This window comes from Lithobates pipiens, unplaced genomic scaffold (genome assembly GCF_037356315.1).
Source record: "Lithobates pipiens isolate NorthernLeopardFrog02 unplaced genomic scaffold, aLitPip1_a1.2 Scaffold_11, whole genome shotgun sequence".
Classification (NCBI taxonomy): Eukaryota; Metazoa; Chordata; class Amphibia; order Anura; family Ranidae; genus Lithobates; species Lithobates pipiens.
Window position 1 is genome coordinate 19,050,233 of NW_027507696.1, and position 18,410 is coordinate 19,068,642.

At 44.9% G+C, this 18,410-nt stretch overlaps 1 protein-coding gene across 1 annotated transcript in view; it reads left to right on the forward strand.

Moving 5' to 3' along the window:
* Positions 1 to 2,289: 2,289 nt before the first annotated feature.
* The window catches only part of LOC143960607 (twisted gastrulation protein homolog 1-A-like), a 43,591-nt gene continuing 27,470 nt past the window's right edge, over positions 2,290 to 18,410 (forward strand). Inside the window, exon 1 of the mRNA XM_077469374.1 lies at positions 2,290 to 2,441. Within this exon, the coding sequence (XP_077325500.1) occupies positions 2,430 to 2,441 (12 nt within the window). The 5' untranslated portion in view covers positions 2,290 to 2,429. The remainder of the gene's footprint in view (positions 2,442 to 18,410) is intronic.

Here is an 18,410-nt window from a genome sequence, read left to right on the forward strand (position 1 = left end):
CAAGTGACTTCATAGTCCATTCTTTTTCACCATCCACTTGCTAATCATTTGTTGATTCAAACTTTTATACAATGGGTTACACACATAGCTCCCCTGTCAGATCTCCTTTACAGAATTGGAATTTAAATACAGTATTGTTTGGGTTACAAAGACTTCCTTCAGGACATGTTTTTGGCGATGCTATCCTGTAAGGTAGCCTTTCTTGTTTTTAGGAGTGCTCAGTTGTGGTAATAGGGAACCCCATCCAATCATACTTAAAGAGAAGGTTGTTTTGAATTTTTTTTGCTCAAAGTGGTGTAGGGGCTTTGTCCTCATCTGGAGTGTCCCTATCCAAATTTAGTGTTTGCAGCTAGGCTGTAGCCAGGTTAAGTTTTGTTTGTTATTTGTGTTTGTTGTTTTTTTTCAATGCACAGACATTGATGCCTTCTACCTGCTGCTGTTCAGTCTTCTCCATTAGTTTAAATGATGAAGTTACAATGTATTGGGTAATGAATATTTATTCTGGCTTGACCAATCACTGAGGGGTTTATTCCAGTCATGTGAACTGAGCAAGAAGATAAATAGAGAGTGACTTAGAATGGTTCTTGCCTCTCAGACTTTGCCTAGCAAGGATGTCTGTGTAAGAAGATCATGTCTTTTCCTGTGTGGCCTAGGTGTACCCCACCCTTTAAGCCTAGTACACACGAACCGAATGTCAGGAGACATCGGCCAGTTCAATAGAAAGGGGCATGACAGAAAAAGGTCTGCCATTCGGCTCCCGTTCTGCTGTTCAGGAAAGTTCAGGCGGAGGCAGGCCCGTCCCCCTCTCAGAACAAAATAGAACAGCTTTAGAAACGTACAGCAGATAACAGATAGTTAGAACAGCAGTTCCTTCTGAGCTGTCAGGTTTTTTTTTGTTCAGCCCAGCCCCTGCTCTCCAGGGCCTATGATTTAAAAAAAAATTATAATGTTTGGGGGAACTAAGTAATTTTCTAGCACAAAAATTCTGATTTTTACATGTTTGTTAGAAATGTCAGAAATTGGCCTGGTTTTGAAGAGGTTAACGTGTGCAAAAAAAACCTGCAAAAAAAGCTCTTGCAGCGGAAGGGTTAATGGTAAATTGAGAAAATAGAATTTTTGTACTGCCTGTAAAATCCCTTTCTCTGTGTCTTTTGAGGGACACAGCTCTCTCCTCTCACGTTCTAGCTGCTTGCTTTGGACTGCTTGCTCCATCTGAGCAGGTGTAAGATGGCAGAGGTTATAGCCTCAAAGGAGATGGTCTGTAGTTTTCCGTGCCCTTTGACTGTCCAGTCAACAGGCTGGGGTGAGTTCATCCTAGGCTCAGTAAAGATAGGTTGAATGATATTGGCCATTAAGCCCCGTACACGTGGGCCAAATATTGGAAGACATCGGGCAGTTATAAAAAAAAATGGCCGACATTCAGCCCATGTGTATGTTGTTCTGTCGGACGTTTGGCCTGTTTCTGTGGGACAAGTACGTTGGAGAACCAGCAGCTGACCGACTCCCGATCAGATATGAGGAGAGCACTGATCCTGTCAGAACACAACAGCTCAGCTGGGAAGATGGCTATGCTAACTTCATATAGTTAGTACAGCAGCTCTGACTGGAGCTGACAGGTGTTTTTCCGTTTAATGGGTTGAATGGAAAAAACGAATAGTGGCAGAAAGGACATCTAGTGGCAGAAAGGACATCTAGTGGTAGAAAGGACATCTAGTGGCAGAAAGGACATCTAGTGGCAGAAAGGTCATCTAGTGGTAGAAAGGAATTTGCTCTTGATACAGCTCTGGATTAAAGATGAATACTGAAGCAAAAGCTGATTTTACTATTTTATCTTCAATAGGTTATTCATTTTTTTTTCTTGCTCTTTTTTAGCTGCAACATTATGTTTATTCCGCAATAAGTAAGTCTTCCAAGGTTGACATCCCTGACACTCATGGATGCTTTGGGCTATGTTTAATTAGTGGTTAATCACTGCATGCAGGGGGCAAGAGGCAGGGTCCCTGGAAGATGACAGGGGTCCTTGGGGATTGCAACAGTGTAACTGAAAAGTGGGCGAGGATGGAAAAAATGGGGGGACTCCCATGACTTGAGTGAGTTGACATGGTAATTCTGCTTCTTCATGTGTTTTACTATTCATTTTCCTTCCCCCTGTAGCTGCCTTTCCAACTCCAGCTCTGCTCTATCCTGGCAGTGCTCCAAATTATAATCTGTTCCACATGTTCTTTGTTGTTCTTTTCATGTTAGCCATAGAAACTCATTTTTGTCAGTGACAGCCTTCTGCCTTCTCTTTTCTCCCCCCCTTATGTGCGTGCAACTCACAGCCCCCTTCTTCCTCTTCCCTCCTCAGTTCACCCTCCCCTACCACACGCACTCTGTCCTTCCAGACACAGAAGAAAAGAACTGATCCTGGGCCTAATCTATGTGCTGGGATGGCAAGGAAGGTAAGTCGCAGGCTATATAGGACCTAGCTGGGAGCACAAAGGGTATGCTGCAGAGGGTCCGTCCACCACGTTTTAAAACAAATTGCTCACTTTTTGTTCTATTTAATGTTTTCTGATTGACTGGCCATTCACATAATATTTTTCTCTAAGGAAATTTAACATTGCTTGCAGTTGTTGATATGCCTGTATAACATTCAAATATAAACCCCACTTTAATTTTCATTATTAGGGTAACTGCAGGGTAACACTATTCACTAAGCTAAGTTATTTTAACTTAGTTGCTTAGTGCACACGGAGGTGAGAGACTGAAAATATGGCCAGCATAAAATCCTGGACCCCCTTTCCTGAGCCTGGGGAGTCACAAGTACTGTGTACAGCCTGCCATACATATGCCATACAGCTTCTGTGCATCAGTGCTTACCTGTGCATGTGCATACAAAGTATTTCCCAAATGCATAGATTTTGTGCTCTTTTTGATTGCTCTTTGGGTAATTACATGTGGATAGCCGTGGACAGTGTCAGCCTGTCATTGATTCATACAGACTTTCCTGTCTGCAGCTTATCGCAAGCACCTTGATATTTTTTGCATTGGAAACTGTTTTTGAGACTCATGTTTAGCTAAATTTCTTTAAATCTTTGACACGACAAAAAGGGTTGAGAGGCAGTGTCAGAGTTGTGGCTTATTTTGTATGGGATGTTTCTAAAGGCTCATGCTTGCTTTGTTGCCCCTTACTAAGATGCTAACTCATTTTAGGTTACCAATTCATGAAGAGTATCTAACTACAGGTACTCCTCACTTAAAGTGGTTGTAAACCCTAGCAAATAAAAAAAGCCCTGCAAGGCAAAGTCATAATGAGCTAGTATGCACCACTCCGGCCGGCAACATCGCTCCTGGAGTTACTTCCAGGTATCGCGGGCTCCGGCGCTGTGATTGTACGGAGCCGCAATGACGTCACTCCCGCACATGCGCTCGGGAGCCGCCCTTTAACGGCAACATCTAACTGAAGCAACGCCACTTCAGTTTGCTTCAGTGCTCATTTGCCGATGACGTCGGCACATGCAAATACAGGGGATATCTCCTAAACCTGAACGGTTTAGCAGATATCCAGGGTAGCTACAGGTAAGTCTTATGATAGGCTTACCTGTAGCAAAAAGTATGTTGTAAGGGTTTACAACCACTTTAATGACCAGGTTCTGTTCCAGTGACCAGGTCATTAAACGAGGAGCCACAAGTAATCAATATTTTAAGCATTCTTAACTACTGTACTGTTTTGTGAAAAAAAGGTCAAACCACAAAACTCCAGCTCAATAACGTTTTAATTTGCATAAGTACAGAACACAAATGAAAATTCTGTACTGTACTGTACAATGCAATGATATACAGCGCGCCGTTTGGGTCAGGAGTGCTGGTCATACGTCAGAGCGGTCGTTAAACAGATAAGTCGTTAAACGAGGAGTATCTGTATAGATAAACAGTATGCATTTTATACAGCAGACCTCCCAAAAGTCCTGGGGGACTGTGCTGGATTTTGACACAAATCCTAAGGTCCCGCAGATCCTAACATTGTCCCATAACGCCCTACTGCCCAGCATAGGGGAAATGACAGGGGATATTAACCAGTTAAGGACCAGCTGTCGCAGTTGTACTGCAGCAATGTGGCTGCTTCCTGTGTTATTGTATGCCGGCTCGTACAGTGATTTGTCAGTGCGCACCCACTGGCCAGCAGGGGAGCCAATCAGCAGGTGGGGCAGACTCGATACCTGCCGGCCACCCGCGATTGTTTCCCGCAGTGACAGAATGGGGATCTGCCTGTGTAAACAAGGCAAATCTCCATTCTGACAGGAGAGATCATACAGATCCTGTCTTTCTGCTTTGCAGGAAGACGGATCTGTGTGTTGTTTCCCCATTCACACAGTCCCCCATTCAGTTTGTAAACACACTGAGGGAACACATTTAACCCTTTGACGTTAAACCCTTCCCTGCCAGTGTCATTAATACAATAAGAGTTCATATTTTTTTAGCACTGATTGCTGTAATAATGTCATTGGTTCCCAAAAGAAGTGTCAAAAATGTCAGTTGGGTGCCCGATCTGTCGCAGTCCCACTAAAAGTCACTGATTGCCGCCATTAATAGTAAAAAATAAATTAAAATGCCATAAATCTATCCTCTATTCTGTAGACGCTATAACTTTTACTCAAACCAATCAATATGCTTTTTTTTTTTTTTTTTTAACAAAAATATGTAGAAGAATACATATGGATTTAGCAGAGCGGATAGGATGTCAGTGGACATGTCACCGCTGACATCCGTCACTCCATAGAGGTACATGGAGCGCCCGTTCAGGTCTGCCTGAAAAACTGACTGGCAGACCTGAGAGGTCCGTAGGTATGAAAGAACCCTTAGCAATCCCGGCATTCCAGGAATAACTGTTTTTTGGAACCATTAAATCAATAGGTTTAGTTCCACTTTATGATTTGCTGTTCAGGGCTCTGGGCTTCAGCAAAATAGCAGACTCCAGCAAGAGGAAACTGGAACAATGCTGGGGGCAATTTATAGCACACATGAATTTTGGCAGCATAATCATTAATGTGGAATGTATGTTCCTTCCTAAAGAACATTATTTTTTATTAAGTTGTTACGGGTAAAGTTCTGCTTCAATCCGGCAATAGATGGTTCAAAACCTAGCAGGTTCAGCAGGGACCAACTGAGATTTGAACCATGTATGGGAAGGCTGCAACCCGTGGTCGCAGGAAAGAAAATCACACCATCTATGGCAGGCTTTACTAAACTGTGAACTGGCTGATGTTTAAATAATTAATGTCAATGTAAACACAAGGACCCTGGAAGTGGGGGAAAAAAAGGAGGCATGGAAGCATAGACACACAGAAGGAACAGAGCACAACCTTACACACTTCACAAAGAACCTTTAGTAATAGCAACAATGTTTTCCGCCTCTGACTGTATCTGTGTGTACACATGTGTCAGGACGTGCACTGATCTGTGTGTGGGTTTATCTGAGACTCTCACTCAGTACAGTAAAGCTGTCTATAGACGATCTGTGATTTTCTTTCCTATAACCAGTGGCAGGACTACCAGGTCGCAAAGGTTGCACTTGCGATGGGGCCCTGACATTCCGCCACTGTGAGGATGCTCCAGGAGGGCAGGAAGGGAGATGATCTGTATTGTAAAGACTAAACACTTTTCTCCTGTCTGTATGTTCATGACTTAATGGATTTTTGCACTGGGGCACTGAAGGTTCTAGTTACGCCTCTGCCTACAACCACGAGTTTCAGGAAAGAAAATCACTTCATTCCCCCCATCAACACAATCAGTATTGATAGGGGACTTTCCCCTGTGGAGCTTTTGTGTTCTCCCGGCAGGAAGGTGTGGGGGGTAGGTGTCCCTGCCAGGAGAACACAGTGATTAACATCTATAGCTGCTAGCAATAATCGCATGAAAAATCTGAGATGCTGGTTGTACCCAAGACATACAGCAATCGAATTGGGCACAATCAGCCTGTCCATAGATGGTTAGAATCTCAGCCAGTCCCGCTGAACCGGCCTAGATTTGAACCATCTAAGGCCGGCTTAATTGTACAATATGCTGTGGGTTCAGGGACTGAAGGCTGTATACAGTGCATACTGTATGCAAACTTAGACCCTATTTAACCAAGCTCCTTTAAGCTATGCCCATAATTCAGCGCATATTAGTCATGCCCATTTTTGCTGCTGAGTGCGCCACACATCTTCCCCATCTCAACGTGTCCCTCATTCTCATTTTCAAGTCCCATGTTGGGAGGTGAGTACCCAATGAATTCTTACAATGATATATGGATATGTCTGGACAAAAAGTTCATTATCCTAGAATAGTGATGGCGAACCTTGGCACTCCAGATGTTTTGGAACTACATTTCCCATGATGCTCAGCCACTCTGCAGTGTAGTTGAGCATCATGGGAACTGTAGTTCCAAAACATCTGGGGTGCCAAGGTTCGCCATTACTGTCCTAGAAGATCCTGGTTAGTGGCTGAAAGATGACACTGTAGCAGAATGCCCATTTACTCACCATGCTCAGGTGCAGGTGCAAGCCCATTAACTTTTTTTTCCCACAGATCACTGGGTTCCTGGGCACGCCCAGGGAGTAGAGGTTCCTCAGCTTCCCTCTTTCAGCAGCTCAGAGAGGCCACACCAGATTAGGGAGGCAGCTGGGCAAGTGAGATGCAGCGAGGTGAGAGGCTCTCCACTGTCAGAAACCTATTAGCACACAGCTTCTTTGGAAGACCCATCTACTGTGTGGAGTCCTTCCCCATCTGATACCAGACCAGAGTACTTCAGTTCCAGTGGGGTGATCTTTGGTCCTTATATCTCTCCAGCTGTTCACTTGTCACCAGACCTACCCCAGACTTTACTGAGAGGGACTTTGCAGGAACTGAAGTAGTGATTCTCAGCTTGACTCTGTTGTTATAGAGTCTTATAGACACTATAGACATAGAGAAAGTCTGCACCATTCCAAGCCCAAGCCTACACATATTCCTCCAATTCCCCTCTGGGTGCTGGCTTTTGGAACTCATCCCACTCAGCACCTACAGTAAAAACAAAGAACAAAGCTGCAGTTCCATAAAGTCTTACCATGAAATTCAATCAAAGCAGTTGGCTTCCGACATAGTCCCCACCCTTAGCCACTTCCTGCTGACACATTTCACCCCATTTGGGCTTATTCACACGTAGCACCCTCTACTTTAGGTAGGTGCTAGAAGTAGGAGTTTTGTCAGTACAGGTACATTTAATCAGGCCTAGCTGTTGTTTTGATCTGTGTGGGCAGGGAGTCGCCCAGAGTAGCATCATCTTTCGGTTACCTCCCTTCTGCTTCCAGAGGCTTATAGAAGGGAGGAGGGGAAGAGAGGTGGAGCTGCCTGGGCTGTTCTAATGAGCCCTGACCAAACCCCAATCTGGATTGGCAGGGGCAGGCCTCCTTAAATGCCTGGAGTCAGCCCAGCTGTGAAGGAGTTGTTTGGGTGGAAGAACTGGAGATGGAGTACTAGGCTGTCAGGGCCTTTGAGGAAGCCCCCTACTCGGGGGGGGGGGGGTGACCTTGGGCCAGGGGGCTCGGAGCTGAACAGGAATCCGATATAACCCAAAGGGTGTCCTGAACAGGAGCAGGAGAGGATAGTGGGGAATACTGCAGGACAAGTCTCCAGGAGGGATCCACCAGGTGTCAGTGAGTGCAGGCACAGTCGGGAGAGCTGGAAGAGGCATTCCGGAGCGGACTGGGACTGTGCAGTCTGAGAAGGATGTAGAAGCAGCGAGAGAGACTGTGATGTTGAGCAAACAAGCAGGACAAAACTATGGATAGCTGCACACTGGAAAAAGACTTGAAATCCCATCTTTTAATTGAAGCAACGTGGGTCACATCAAAACAAAATAAAAAAATCCACAGCAAAAGGAATAACAGGGTACAGGAAAATACTGGTGCATTTCGCACCATAATCGGTGCTTACTCATAGCTATGAGTAAGCACTGATTATGGTGCGAAATGCGTCAGTTTTTCCTGTACCCTGTTATTCCTTTTGCTGTGGATTTTTTTTATGTTGTTTTGATGTGACCCACGTTGTTTCAGTTCAAGGTGGGATTTCAAGTCTTTTTCCAGTGTGCGGCTATCCAGAGTTTTGTCCTGCTTGTTTGCTCAGTGTGTGTGTAATGATCAGCATCTGGGGCTCATCAATAGGAGACAGAGCTTCAGTCCTCGAGGATTACTTTGGAGCGGTGGTTCATCCTTTCTATCAGAGACTGTGATGTTACTGGCAGTGAAGTCAGGCCACTGCAGCCGGGAGGGCTATCAGGGTCTGCAAAGAGCTGACTGGGATCAGTAGTTCACCAAAGAGGGCGCTTAGCACTCAAACTTTTGTTTCTACACTATAGGGGCCCGCGGCCCCTGCATGTAATAAGGCACTTTTGCTAAGACCTGGCTGAAACCAGCGTTAGGCCTAACCATATGCTAGCTGTGCCTGAAGAATTGTGCTGGAATGAGAAGGAGAGATAGTCTGCAGCAAGTATTGTGCAGGAGAAGAATAACTAAATTGTCCCAAATCATGCAAGAATCTTTTTCTGGGCATCCCATGAATTCCTTAACGCCATCCAAGTTCTAATCCCTCAATAAAATACAAAAAAACAACAAACTGATGGACTTTTTCATTGTCTAGGCCCTTGTACACACGGCCGGAGATTACATAGTTACATAGTTACATAGTTAGTCAGGTTGAAAAAAGACTCAAGTCCAAGTTACATAGTTAGTCAGGTTGAAAAAAGACACAAGTCCATCCAGTTCAACCACAAAAAAAAAAATATATATATACACATATATAAATATCATACCAGCCCATATACCCAATTCTATACCCACAGTTAAACCAGAGGAAGGCAAAAAACCCCAGCAGAGCATGATCCAATTTGCTAAAGCAGGGGAAAAAAATTCCTTCCTGATCCCCCGAGAGGCAATCGGATTTTCCCCGGATCAACTTTACCTATAAATGTTAGTACCCGTTATATTATGTACACTTAGAAAATAATCCAGGCCTTTCTTAAAGCAATCCACTGAGCTGGCCATAACCACCTCTGCAGGGAGTCTATTCCACATTTTCACAGCTCTTACTGTGAAGAAACCTTTCCGTATTTGGAGATGAAATCTCTTTTCCTCTAGACGTAAAGAGTGCCCCCTTGTCCTCTTTGTTGACTGTAAAGTGAATAACTCGACACCAAGTTCCCTATATGGACCCCATATATATTTGTACATGTTGATCATATCCCCCCTTAATCTCCTCTTATCAAGAGTGAATAAATTCAGTTCCTCTAATCTTTCCTCATAGCTGAGTTCCTCCATGCCTCTTATCAGTTTGGTTGCCCTTCTTTGCACTTTCACCAGTTCACCGATATCCTTTTTGAGAACTGGTGCCCAAAACTGAACAGCATATTCCAGATGAGGTCTTACTAATGATTTGAACAGGGGCAAAATGGTATCTCTCTCTCTGGAATACATACCTCTCTTAATACTGGAAAGGACTTTGCTTGCTTTGGAAACCGCAGATTGGCATTGCATGTTATTATTGAGCTTATGATCTACCAAAACCCCCAGATCCTTCTCCACTATGGATTCCCCCAGTTGTACTCCCCCTAGCATGTATGATGCATGCATATTCTTAGCCCCCAAGTGCATAACTTTACATTTCTCAACATTAAACCTCATCTGCCACATAGTTGCCCAATTAGACAGAGCATTGAGGTTGGTTTGTAAATTGGAGACATCGTGTAAGGACGTTACTCCACTGCATAGCTTGGTGTCATCTGCAAACACGGAAATGTTACTTTTGATCCCAGACCCAATATCATTTATAAAGATATTAAAAAGTTAGGCCGCGTACACACGCGGGGACTGTGCGCGATGACGTGTACGGCACGTACGACGGGATGAAAAATACGACGTCCTATACACTGCATTATAACTTTCGGCGTGTAAATCCTTTCTGAGCATGCGCGGAACTTAGTTTGACGAACAAGCCTACACACGAGGGGACTGTTCGCTGAAACAAAGTTTCAGCGGACAGTTTTTCGGAATTTCCGAAAAACCTTGTTCAGCGGACTGTTCGCTGAAACTGTCCGCTGAAAGCCCACACACGGGCGGACTGTCCGCCGAAACACTGTTCAGCGGACAAAGTTGGCCGAACAGTCCCCGCGTGTGTACGCGGCCTAAGGGTCCCAACACTGAACCTTGGGGTACACCACTGATAACCTTAGACCATTCAGAGTAAGAATCATTAACCACTACTCTCTGAATTCTGTCTTTTAGCCAGTTTTCTATCCATTTACAAATTGATATTTCCAAACCTGTAGACTTTACCTTACACATGAGCCGTGTGTGCGGAACTGTATCGCACGCTTTTGCAAAATCCAAATATATCACGTCCACCGCCACCCCTCTGTCCAAGGTTTTACTTACCACCTCATAAAAAGAAATCAGGTTTGTCTAACAACTTCTGTCTTTCATGAATCCATGCTGTCTGTTGCTCAAAAAAATTTTTCCTGCAAGAATTCATCTATGTGGTCTTTTATTAATCCCTCCAGTATCTTCCCAACTATAGAAGTTAAACTAACAGGTCTATAGTTACTTGGTAAAGACTTTGTTCCCTTTTTAAATATAGGCACCACATTGGCCCTGCGCCAATCCAGTGGTACTATTCCTGTCATTAACCACTTTCAGACCGGACCATTTTGCTGGTAAATGACCAGAGGTCTTTTTACACTTTGGCACTGCGCTGCTTTAACTGGTAATTGCGCGGTCATGCAATGTTGTACCCAAACAAAATTTGCGTCCTTTTCTTCCCACAAATAGAGCTTTCTTTTGATGGTATTTGATTGCCTCTGCGATTTTTATTTTTTGCGATATAAACGTAAAAAGACCGCAAATTTTGAAAAAAAATGATATTTTCTACTTTTTGTTATTAGAAAAATCCAATAAACTCAATTTTAGTCATACATTTAGGACAAAATGTATTCAGCCACATGTCTTTGGTAAAAAAAAAGTCAATAATTGTATATTTATTGGTTTGCGCAAAAGTTGTCACATCTACAAACTAAGGTACGTTTTCTGGAATTTACGCAGCTTTTAGTTTACGACTGCCTATCTCATTTCTTGAGGTGCTAAAATGACAGGGCAGTACAAAACCCCCCCAAATGACCCCATTTTGGAAAGTAGACCCCCTAAGGAAATTGATAAGAGGCATGTTGAGCCCATTGAATATTTTATTTTTTTGCCTCAAGCGATTGAATAATGACAAAAAAAAAATTTTTTTTTTTTTTTTACACAAAGTTGTCACTAAATGATATATTGCTCACACATGCTATGGGCGTATGTGAAATGACACCCCAAAATAAATTCTGCTGCTTCTCCTGAGTACGGGGATACCACATATGTGGGACTTTTTGGGAGCCTAGCCGCGTACAGGGCCCCGAAAACCAAGCACCGCCTTCAGGCTTTCTAAGGGCGTCAATTTTTGATTTCACGCCTCACTACCTATTACAGTTTTGAAGGCCATAAAATGCCAAGATGGCACAAAACCCCCACAAATGACCCCATTTTAGAAAGTAGACACCCCAAGCTATTTGCTGAGAGGCATGTTGAGTCCATGGAATATTTTATATTTTGCCACAAGTTGCGGGAAAATTACAAACTTTTTTTTTTTTTTTTTTTTTTTCACAAAGTTGTCACTAAATGATATATTGCTCATGCATGCCATGGGCATATGTGAAATGACACCCCAAAATAAATTCTGCTGCTTCTCCTGAGTACGGGGATACCACATATGTGGGACTTTTTGGGAGCCTAGCCGCGTACGGGGCCCCGAAAACCAAGCACCGCCTTCAGGCTTTCTAAGGGCGTAATTTTTTGAGTTCACTTCTCACTACCTATTACAGTTTTGAAGGCCATAAAATGCCAAGATGGCACAAAACCCCCACAAATGACCCCATTTTAGAAAGTAGACACCCCAAGCTATTTGCTGAGAGGCATGTTGAGTCCATGGAATATTTTATATTTTGCCACAAGTTGCGGGAAAATTACAAACTTTTTTTTTTTTTCACAAAGTTGTCACTAAATGATATATTGCTCACGCATGCCATGGGCATATGTGAAATGACACCCCAAAATAAATTCTGCTGCTTCTCCTGAGTACGGGGATACCACATATGTGGGACTTTTTGGGAGCCTAGCCGCGTACGGGGCCCCAAAAACCAAGCACCGCCTTCAGGCTTTCTAAGGGCGTTACAGTTTTGAAGGCCATAAAATGCCAAGATGGCACAAACCCCCCCCCCCCAAATGACCCCATTTTAGAAAGTAGACACCCCTAAATTTAGGGGTACACTAGTGAGACTAGGTAATAAATGGCGGGTGCCCTGAAACTATAAAAAAATAACTAACCAACCAGCGTCACCTGTAACAGTTATATGGTGATCACTGGTGAAAGGGTTAACTAGGGGGCAATCAGGGGGCTTTATGCGGTAGTATATGGGGGTCCCTGGCGCTATAAAAAGCTGCGGCGAACCTAAATACCTACCTGCCTAACTAGCGTCACCTGTGACACTAATACAGCGATCAGAAAAACGATCGCTTATTAGGCTGGGTTCACACTGGAGCGATGCGGGAACGCCACGAATGCGCGGCGGGTTCCCGCATCGCATGCCTCCCGGCGGCAGTTCACACTGCCCTATGCGAACTGCTGGGAGTGTCAGTGAAATGTTAATGACACCCCCAGATCAGTTCGCATATCGCAGTGCGATCTGCAAACTTGGATCGCATGGTGTGAACACCCATGCGATCCGATTCTGCTGCGGACCAAAAAAAGGGTCCCGTGCGAGTTTGCGGCGGGTGCGACACGAATTCAGCCATACTATCTGTATAGCTGAACTCGAATCGCACAGAGATCGGATGTGATTTGCACTGCAGTGCGGTGCGAATCACATCCGTTCTCATAAACCGCTGCAATGTGAACCCAGCCTTAGTGACACTGGCGACGGGGGGTGATCACGGGGTTAAACCTTTATTGGGGGGGTTAGGGGGGTACCTTAGAACTAAAGGGGGCTAACCCTAACTGCCCTAACAGTTATTAGTCACAAATGACACCTGCCGGGTGATCAGGGGGTTAAACCTTTATTAGGTAATAAATGGCGGGTGCCCTGAAACTATAAAAAAATAACTAACCAACCAGCGTCACCTGTAACAGTTATATGGTGATCACTGGTGAAAGGGTTAACTAGGGGGCAATCAGGGGGCTTTATGCGGTAGTATATGGGGGTCCCTAGCGCTATAAAAAGCTGCGGCGAACCTAAATACCTACCTGCCTAACTAGCGTCACCTGTGACACTAATACGGCGATCAGAAAAATGATCGCTTATTAGGCTGGGTTCACACTGGAGCGATGCGGAAACGCCGCGAATCCGCGGCGGGTTCCCGCATCGCATGCCTCCCGGCGGCAGTTCACACTGCCCTATGCGAACTGCTGGGAGTGTCAGTGAAATGTTACTGACACCCCCAGATCAGTTCGCATATCGCAGTGCGATCTGCAAACTCGGATCGCATGGTGTGAACACCCATGCGATCCGATTCTGCTGCGGGCCAAAAAAAGGGTCCCGTGCGAATTTGCGGCGGGTGCGGCGGGTGTGGCGGGTGCGGCGGGTGCGGCGAATGGCTGAACTCGAATCGCACAGAGATCGGATGTGATTTGCACTGCAGTGCGGTGCGAATCACATTCGTTCTCATAAACCGCTGCAATGTGAACCCAGCCTTAGTGACACTGGCGACGGGGGGTGATCACGGGGTTAAACCTTTATTGGGGGGGTTAGGGGGGTACATTAGAACTAAAGGGGGCTAACCCTAACTGCCCTAACAGTTATTACAGTCACAAATGACACCAATGCAAAAAAAAAAAAAAAAAAAAAAAAAAATGACATTGGTGTCACTGTGACTGGGGGGCAGGGGTAATTGGGGGGGTGATCGGGGGGTAAAGGGGGGGTGTGAGTGTGCCTGGCATGTTCTACTGTGTGTGGGATGTGTTGGTGCAACTCACTGATCCGCTCTCCTCCGTGTCGGAACGAAAAATACCGACACGGAGGAGAGAATACATCACTTCCTCTCCTGTGTTTACATTACAGGAGAGGAAGTGATGTCACCGGGGATTTCCATTCGTCGGGAGCGATCGCGAGGGGGTGGCCATGAATGAATGGCCGTCCCCTCGTCCGGGATCGCTCCCGAACGAAAACCGACCGCCGCAGGCACCGGGCGGGGGCCCGATCGGGCCCCCGACCCGCGGGAGGCAAAGGACGTACATATATGTGCTTATGCCTGCCCGTGCCATTCTGATGACGTACATCGGCGTGAGGCGGTCGGCAAGTGGTTAATGAGTCCCTAAAAATTAGATACAATGGATTTGAAATTACAGAGCTCAATTCTTTTAGGTTCCGTGGGTGGATGCCATCAGGTCCAGGTGCTTTATTCACCTTTATTCTGTCCAAATATTTCTGGACCATATCACTCTTGAGCCATTGTAGATTTGGGGCTGCGTCAGTACCACCCCCATTATGGACATGAGCTCCCCCATGCTCCTTTGTATACACAGAGCTGAAGAAAGTATTTAATAAATTAGCCTTCTCTTTGTCCTCAGTCACCCACTCCAGATTATTTTGCAAAGGGCCTACACGCTCAGACTTAACCTTTTTACTATTAATATATTTGAAGAATTTTTTGGGTTTGTCCTACTATCTTTTGCAATCTGTCTTTCATTTTGAATTTTTGCATCCTTGATTTCCTTTTTACATATTCTGTTATATTCCTTGTAACATTTAAATGACACTAGCGTTCCTTCATTTTTATATTTTTTAAAAGCTCTTTTTTTTATATAGTTTATAGCTTTTTTAACTTTGGCTGTGAGCCACATCAGTTTTATTTTTAACCTTTTAAACTTATTGCCCATGGGAATATACTTTGCCGTGAGAACACAAACAGTCTTTTTGAAGAATTCCCATTTCTGTTCTGTGCTCATTGGTGCCAATATTCTCTCCCAGTCTAAGTCCTGGAGAGCAGCCCTCATCCTTGGAAAATTTGCTCTCTTGAAATTAAGTGTTTTTATCTTTCCCGTATGTGATTTTTGCTTACAGCTAACATCAAATGAAATCATGTTATGGTCACTGCTACCCAGATGTTCCTTTATCTGAACATTAGTAATACGTTCTGCATGGTTTGAAATTACCAGGTCCAACAGAGCATCATTCCTAGTTGGGGCCTCAATAAACTGGCCAATAAAATTGTCCTGTAATAGGTTTACAAATTTTTGCCCTTTAACTGTCCCAGCAGTGCCATTACCCCAGCCAATTTCTGGGTAGTTAAAATCCCCCATTATTATCACTGTCCCAGCCCTTGCAGCCCTTTCTATCTGTGCAAGGAGCTGAGTCTCCACCTCCTCATTAACATTGGGTGGTCTATAACAAACTTAAATGATTAACTTTGAACTACGCACATCTGTATGCAGTTCCACCCATAATGCCTCAGACTCATCACACTCTCCATCCACCAGGTCCTCTTTCTCACTCGCTTTGAGATCACTTCTCACATACAGACAGATCCCTCCACCTTTCCTTTTTACTCTGTCTTTCCGAAAGAGTGCATAGCCAGGAATATTAATAGCCCAGTCATGTGAGGAATGAAGCCAAGTTTCAGCAATACCAATTACATCATAGCTCTCCTGATGTACCAGAGCTTCCAACTCGCCTATTTTGCTTGGCAGACTTCTGGCATTGGTGAACAAACATTTTAATGTATTAATATATTTTGACCAGTCACATACTATCTTCTTGGGTGTTCCAAGAGTACAACTAGGACTTGCTACTATATTTACCTTGGGTTTATGTGCTTTGGTTACCCACCCACTAATGCCCCTAATATTACACTCTGGAATATGCTCCACGCTGACTATCTCTATCTCTGAACCCTCCCCCCCATCGCCTAGTTTAAAAACCCCTCTAACTTTTTGGCCATCCTTAATCCCAGCTGATCTGCACCCTCCTCATTTAGGTGCAGTCCGTCCCTTCTATAGTACCGACTGAGAAGTCGTCCCAGTCCTCCAGGAACCCAAACCCCTCCTTACTACACCAGCTTTTGAGCCACTTGTTTACTTCCCTAATCTCCCTCTTCCTTTCTGGTGTGGCTCGATGTACTGGTAGTATTCCTGAGAATACTACCTTGGAGGTCCTTTTCCTCAATTTAGCTCCCAAGTCCCTAAAATCATTCTTTAGGACACTCCATCTGCCTCTGACTTTGTCATTGGTGCCAACGTGCACCATGACAGCTGGGTCTTCCCCAGCCCCTCACAGTAATCTGTCCACCAGATCCGTGATGTGCCGAACCCGAGCGCCCGGCAGACAACATACAGTTTGGCACTTAAGGTTGTTGTTACAGATTGGCCTCTCTGTCCTCCTAAGAATTGAGTCCCCTACCACCAGAATCTGTCTTTCCTTTCCCTTCGCTCCCCCCTCACGCTCACTGGGGGAGTTCTTCTCCTGGCAGCTAGGAGAATCCCTCAGCTCCAGCAGTGCTGGTCCCTGACTGGGATCACCAATGTCACTCAATGGAGCGTACTTATTGGGATACTCCAGCCCTGGATCGGCCTCCCTGGCACTTGCCCCTCTACCCTTCCTGACTGTCACCCATCTACTCTCTGCCAGTGCCTGCACCTCTTTGTCTCCACCCACCCTCTTTGTCTCCACCCACCTCTATGCTGGCCCCTGCCGGCACCTGCCGTGTACGTTCCTGGCTCTCATTTAGGGTGGAGGGTCCTCTCAGTGCTGACAGTTGCTTCCCCAGATTCAGAACCTGGGCTTTCAGGGAAACAATGTGCTTACATTTTGCACAGCAGTATTCACCCTCGATCAGATGATCAAGGAACGCATACATGCCGCAAGATGTACACCGAGTCGCCTCTCCACACCCGCCAGTCATCGTACCTATTAATTTAATGAGGATTAGAGATTATACCCAGTCCAAATTACCTAACAACTAGCTTCCTGACACTAATACTCAACAAGACAGTACACGGGTACTCACAGACCAAAGTGCACCCACAATTCACAAGTACTAACGATACACACACACTACTCAGACAACACTCAGGTACTCACACTACACAGCTACTATGACCCCTGTTATAACCTCCTGTTTTAAACTCTGTTTTTTAACTCACCACTTGGACCAGTTCCACTTGGACAGAGTTCTCACAGACTCAAGATGAGCAGGCTCAAATGAGTTCTACCCAAACTTATATAGACCTCAAGCACCTGTGCCCAATTAAACCCTCCCCTTAATTAGTAGGCTGAAGGAAGGAAAAAAAAAACCTATTTAAAAAGTGTCAGAAAAGGGTATTAAAAAGCTACAAGAAAAAGCCCCAAAAGAACCTAAAAATGCAACCCAGCAGTCACCAGCAGTCAAAAAGCAATATTTATATTCACACTCCACTCAAGGCTCCACTGTTCAGCTTGCAACCAGCAGTTTGGCTGTCCGAATGTTTCCTATCGGACCGTTTTGTCGGATATTCCGACTGTGTGTGGTCTCCATCGGACTGTTTCCGTCGGTATATCCAACGGACCAACTTTTCCAACTTGTCGGTAAAACTTTCCGACAAAATGCTCCTATCGGACATACTCCAATCATGTGTAGCCTACTCCGACAGACAAAGTGCCACACATGCTCAGATCAAATTCCTAGGCCAAAGCTATTGGCTACTAGCCTGAACGTAGTCCCGTCGTAATGAAATAACGTCATCATGTTATGTACAATCGGATTTTCCGACAACTTAGTCCGACCGTGTGTATGCAACATCACTTCCGGACCTCTTCCGGAATTAATCCGTCGGAATTTCTCCGATGGATTTTGTTGCCGTAATCTCCGACCGTGTGTACAAGGGCTTGGAGTGTCTGGAAGTTAATGCCGGGCTGGGCAGGGTGACAGGTGGGCCACATCACTCAGCAGCCCCTACACATAAAAGGGATCAAGGCCCACGAATAATCCCAATTGGAGTAAAACATGTCAGAGGGATTTAGCCTAAGGGTGGAGACTATGTTGGAAGCCAACTGCTTTGATTAAACTGGTGAAACTTTATGGAAGTGCAGCTTTGTTCTTTGTTTTTCCTTATAGATACTATGGGGGTTATTAACGAAAGGCAAATCCACTTTGCACTACAAGTGCAAAGTGCACTTGAAATTGCACTTGGAAGTGCAGTCGCTGTAAATCTGAGGGGTAGATCTGGATGAGTGGAAGCTCTGCTGATTTTATTATCCAATCATGTGCAAGCTAAAATGCAGTTTTTTATTTTCCTTGCATGTCCTCCTCGGGATCTACAGCGACTGCACTTCCAAGTGCACTTGTAGTGAAAAGTGT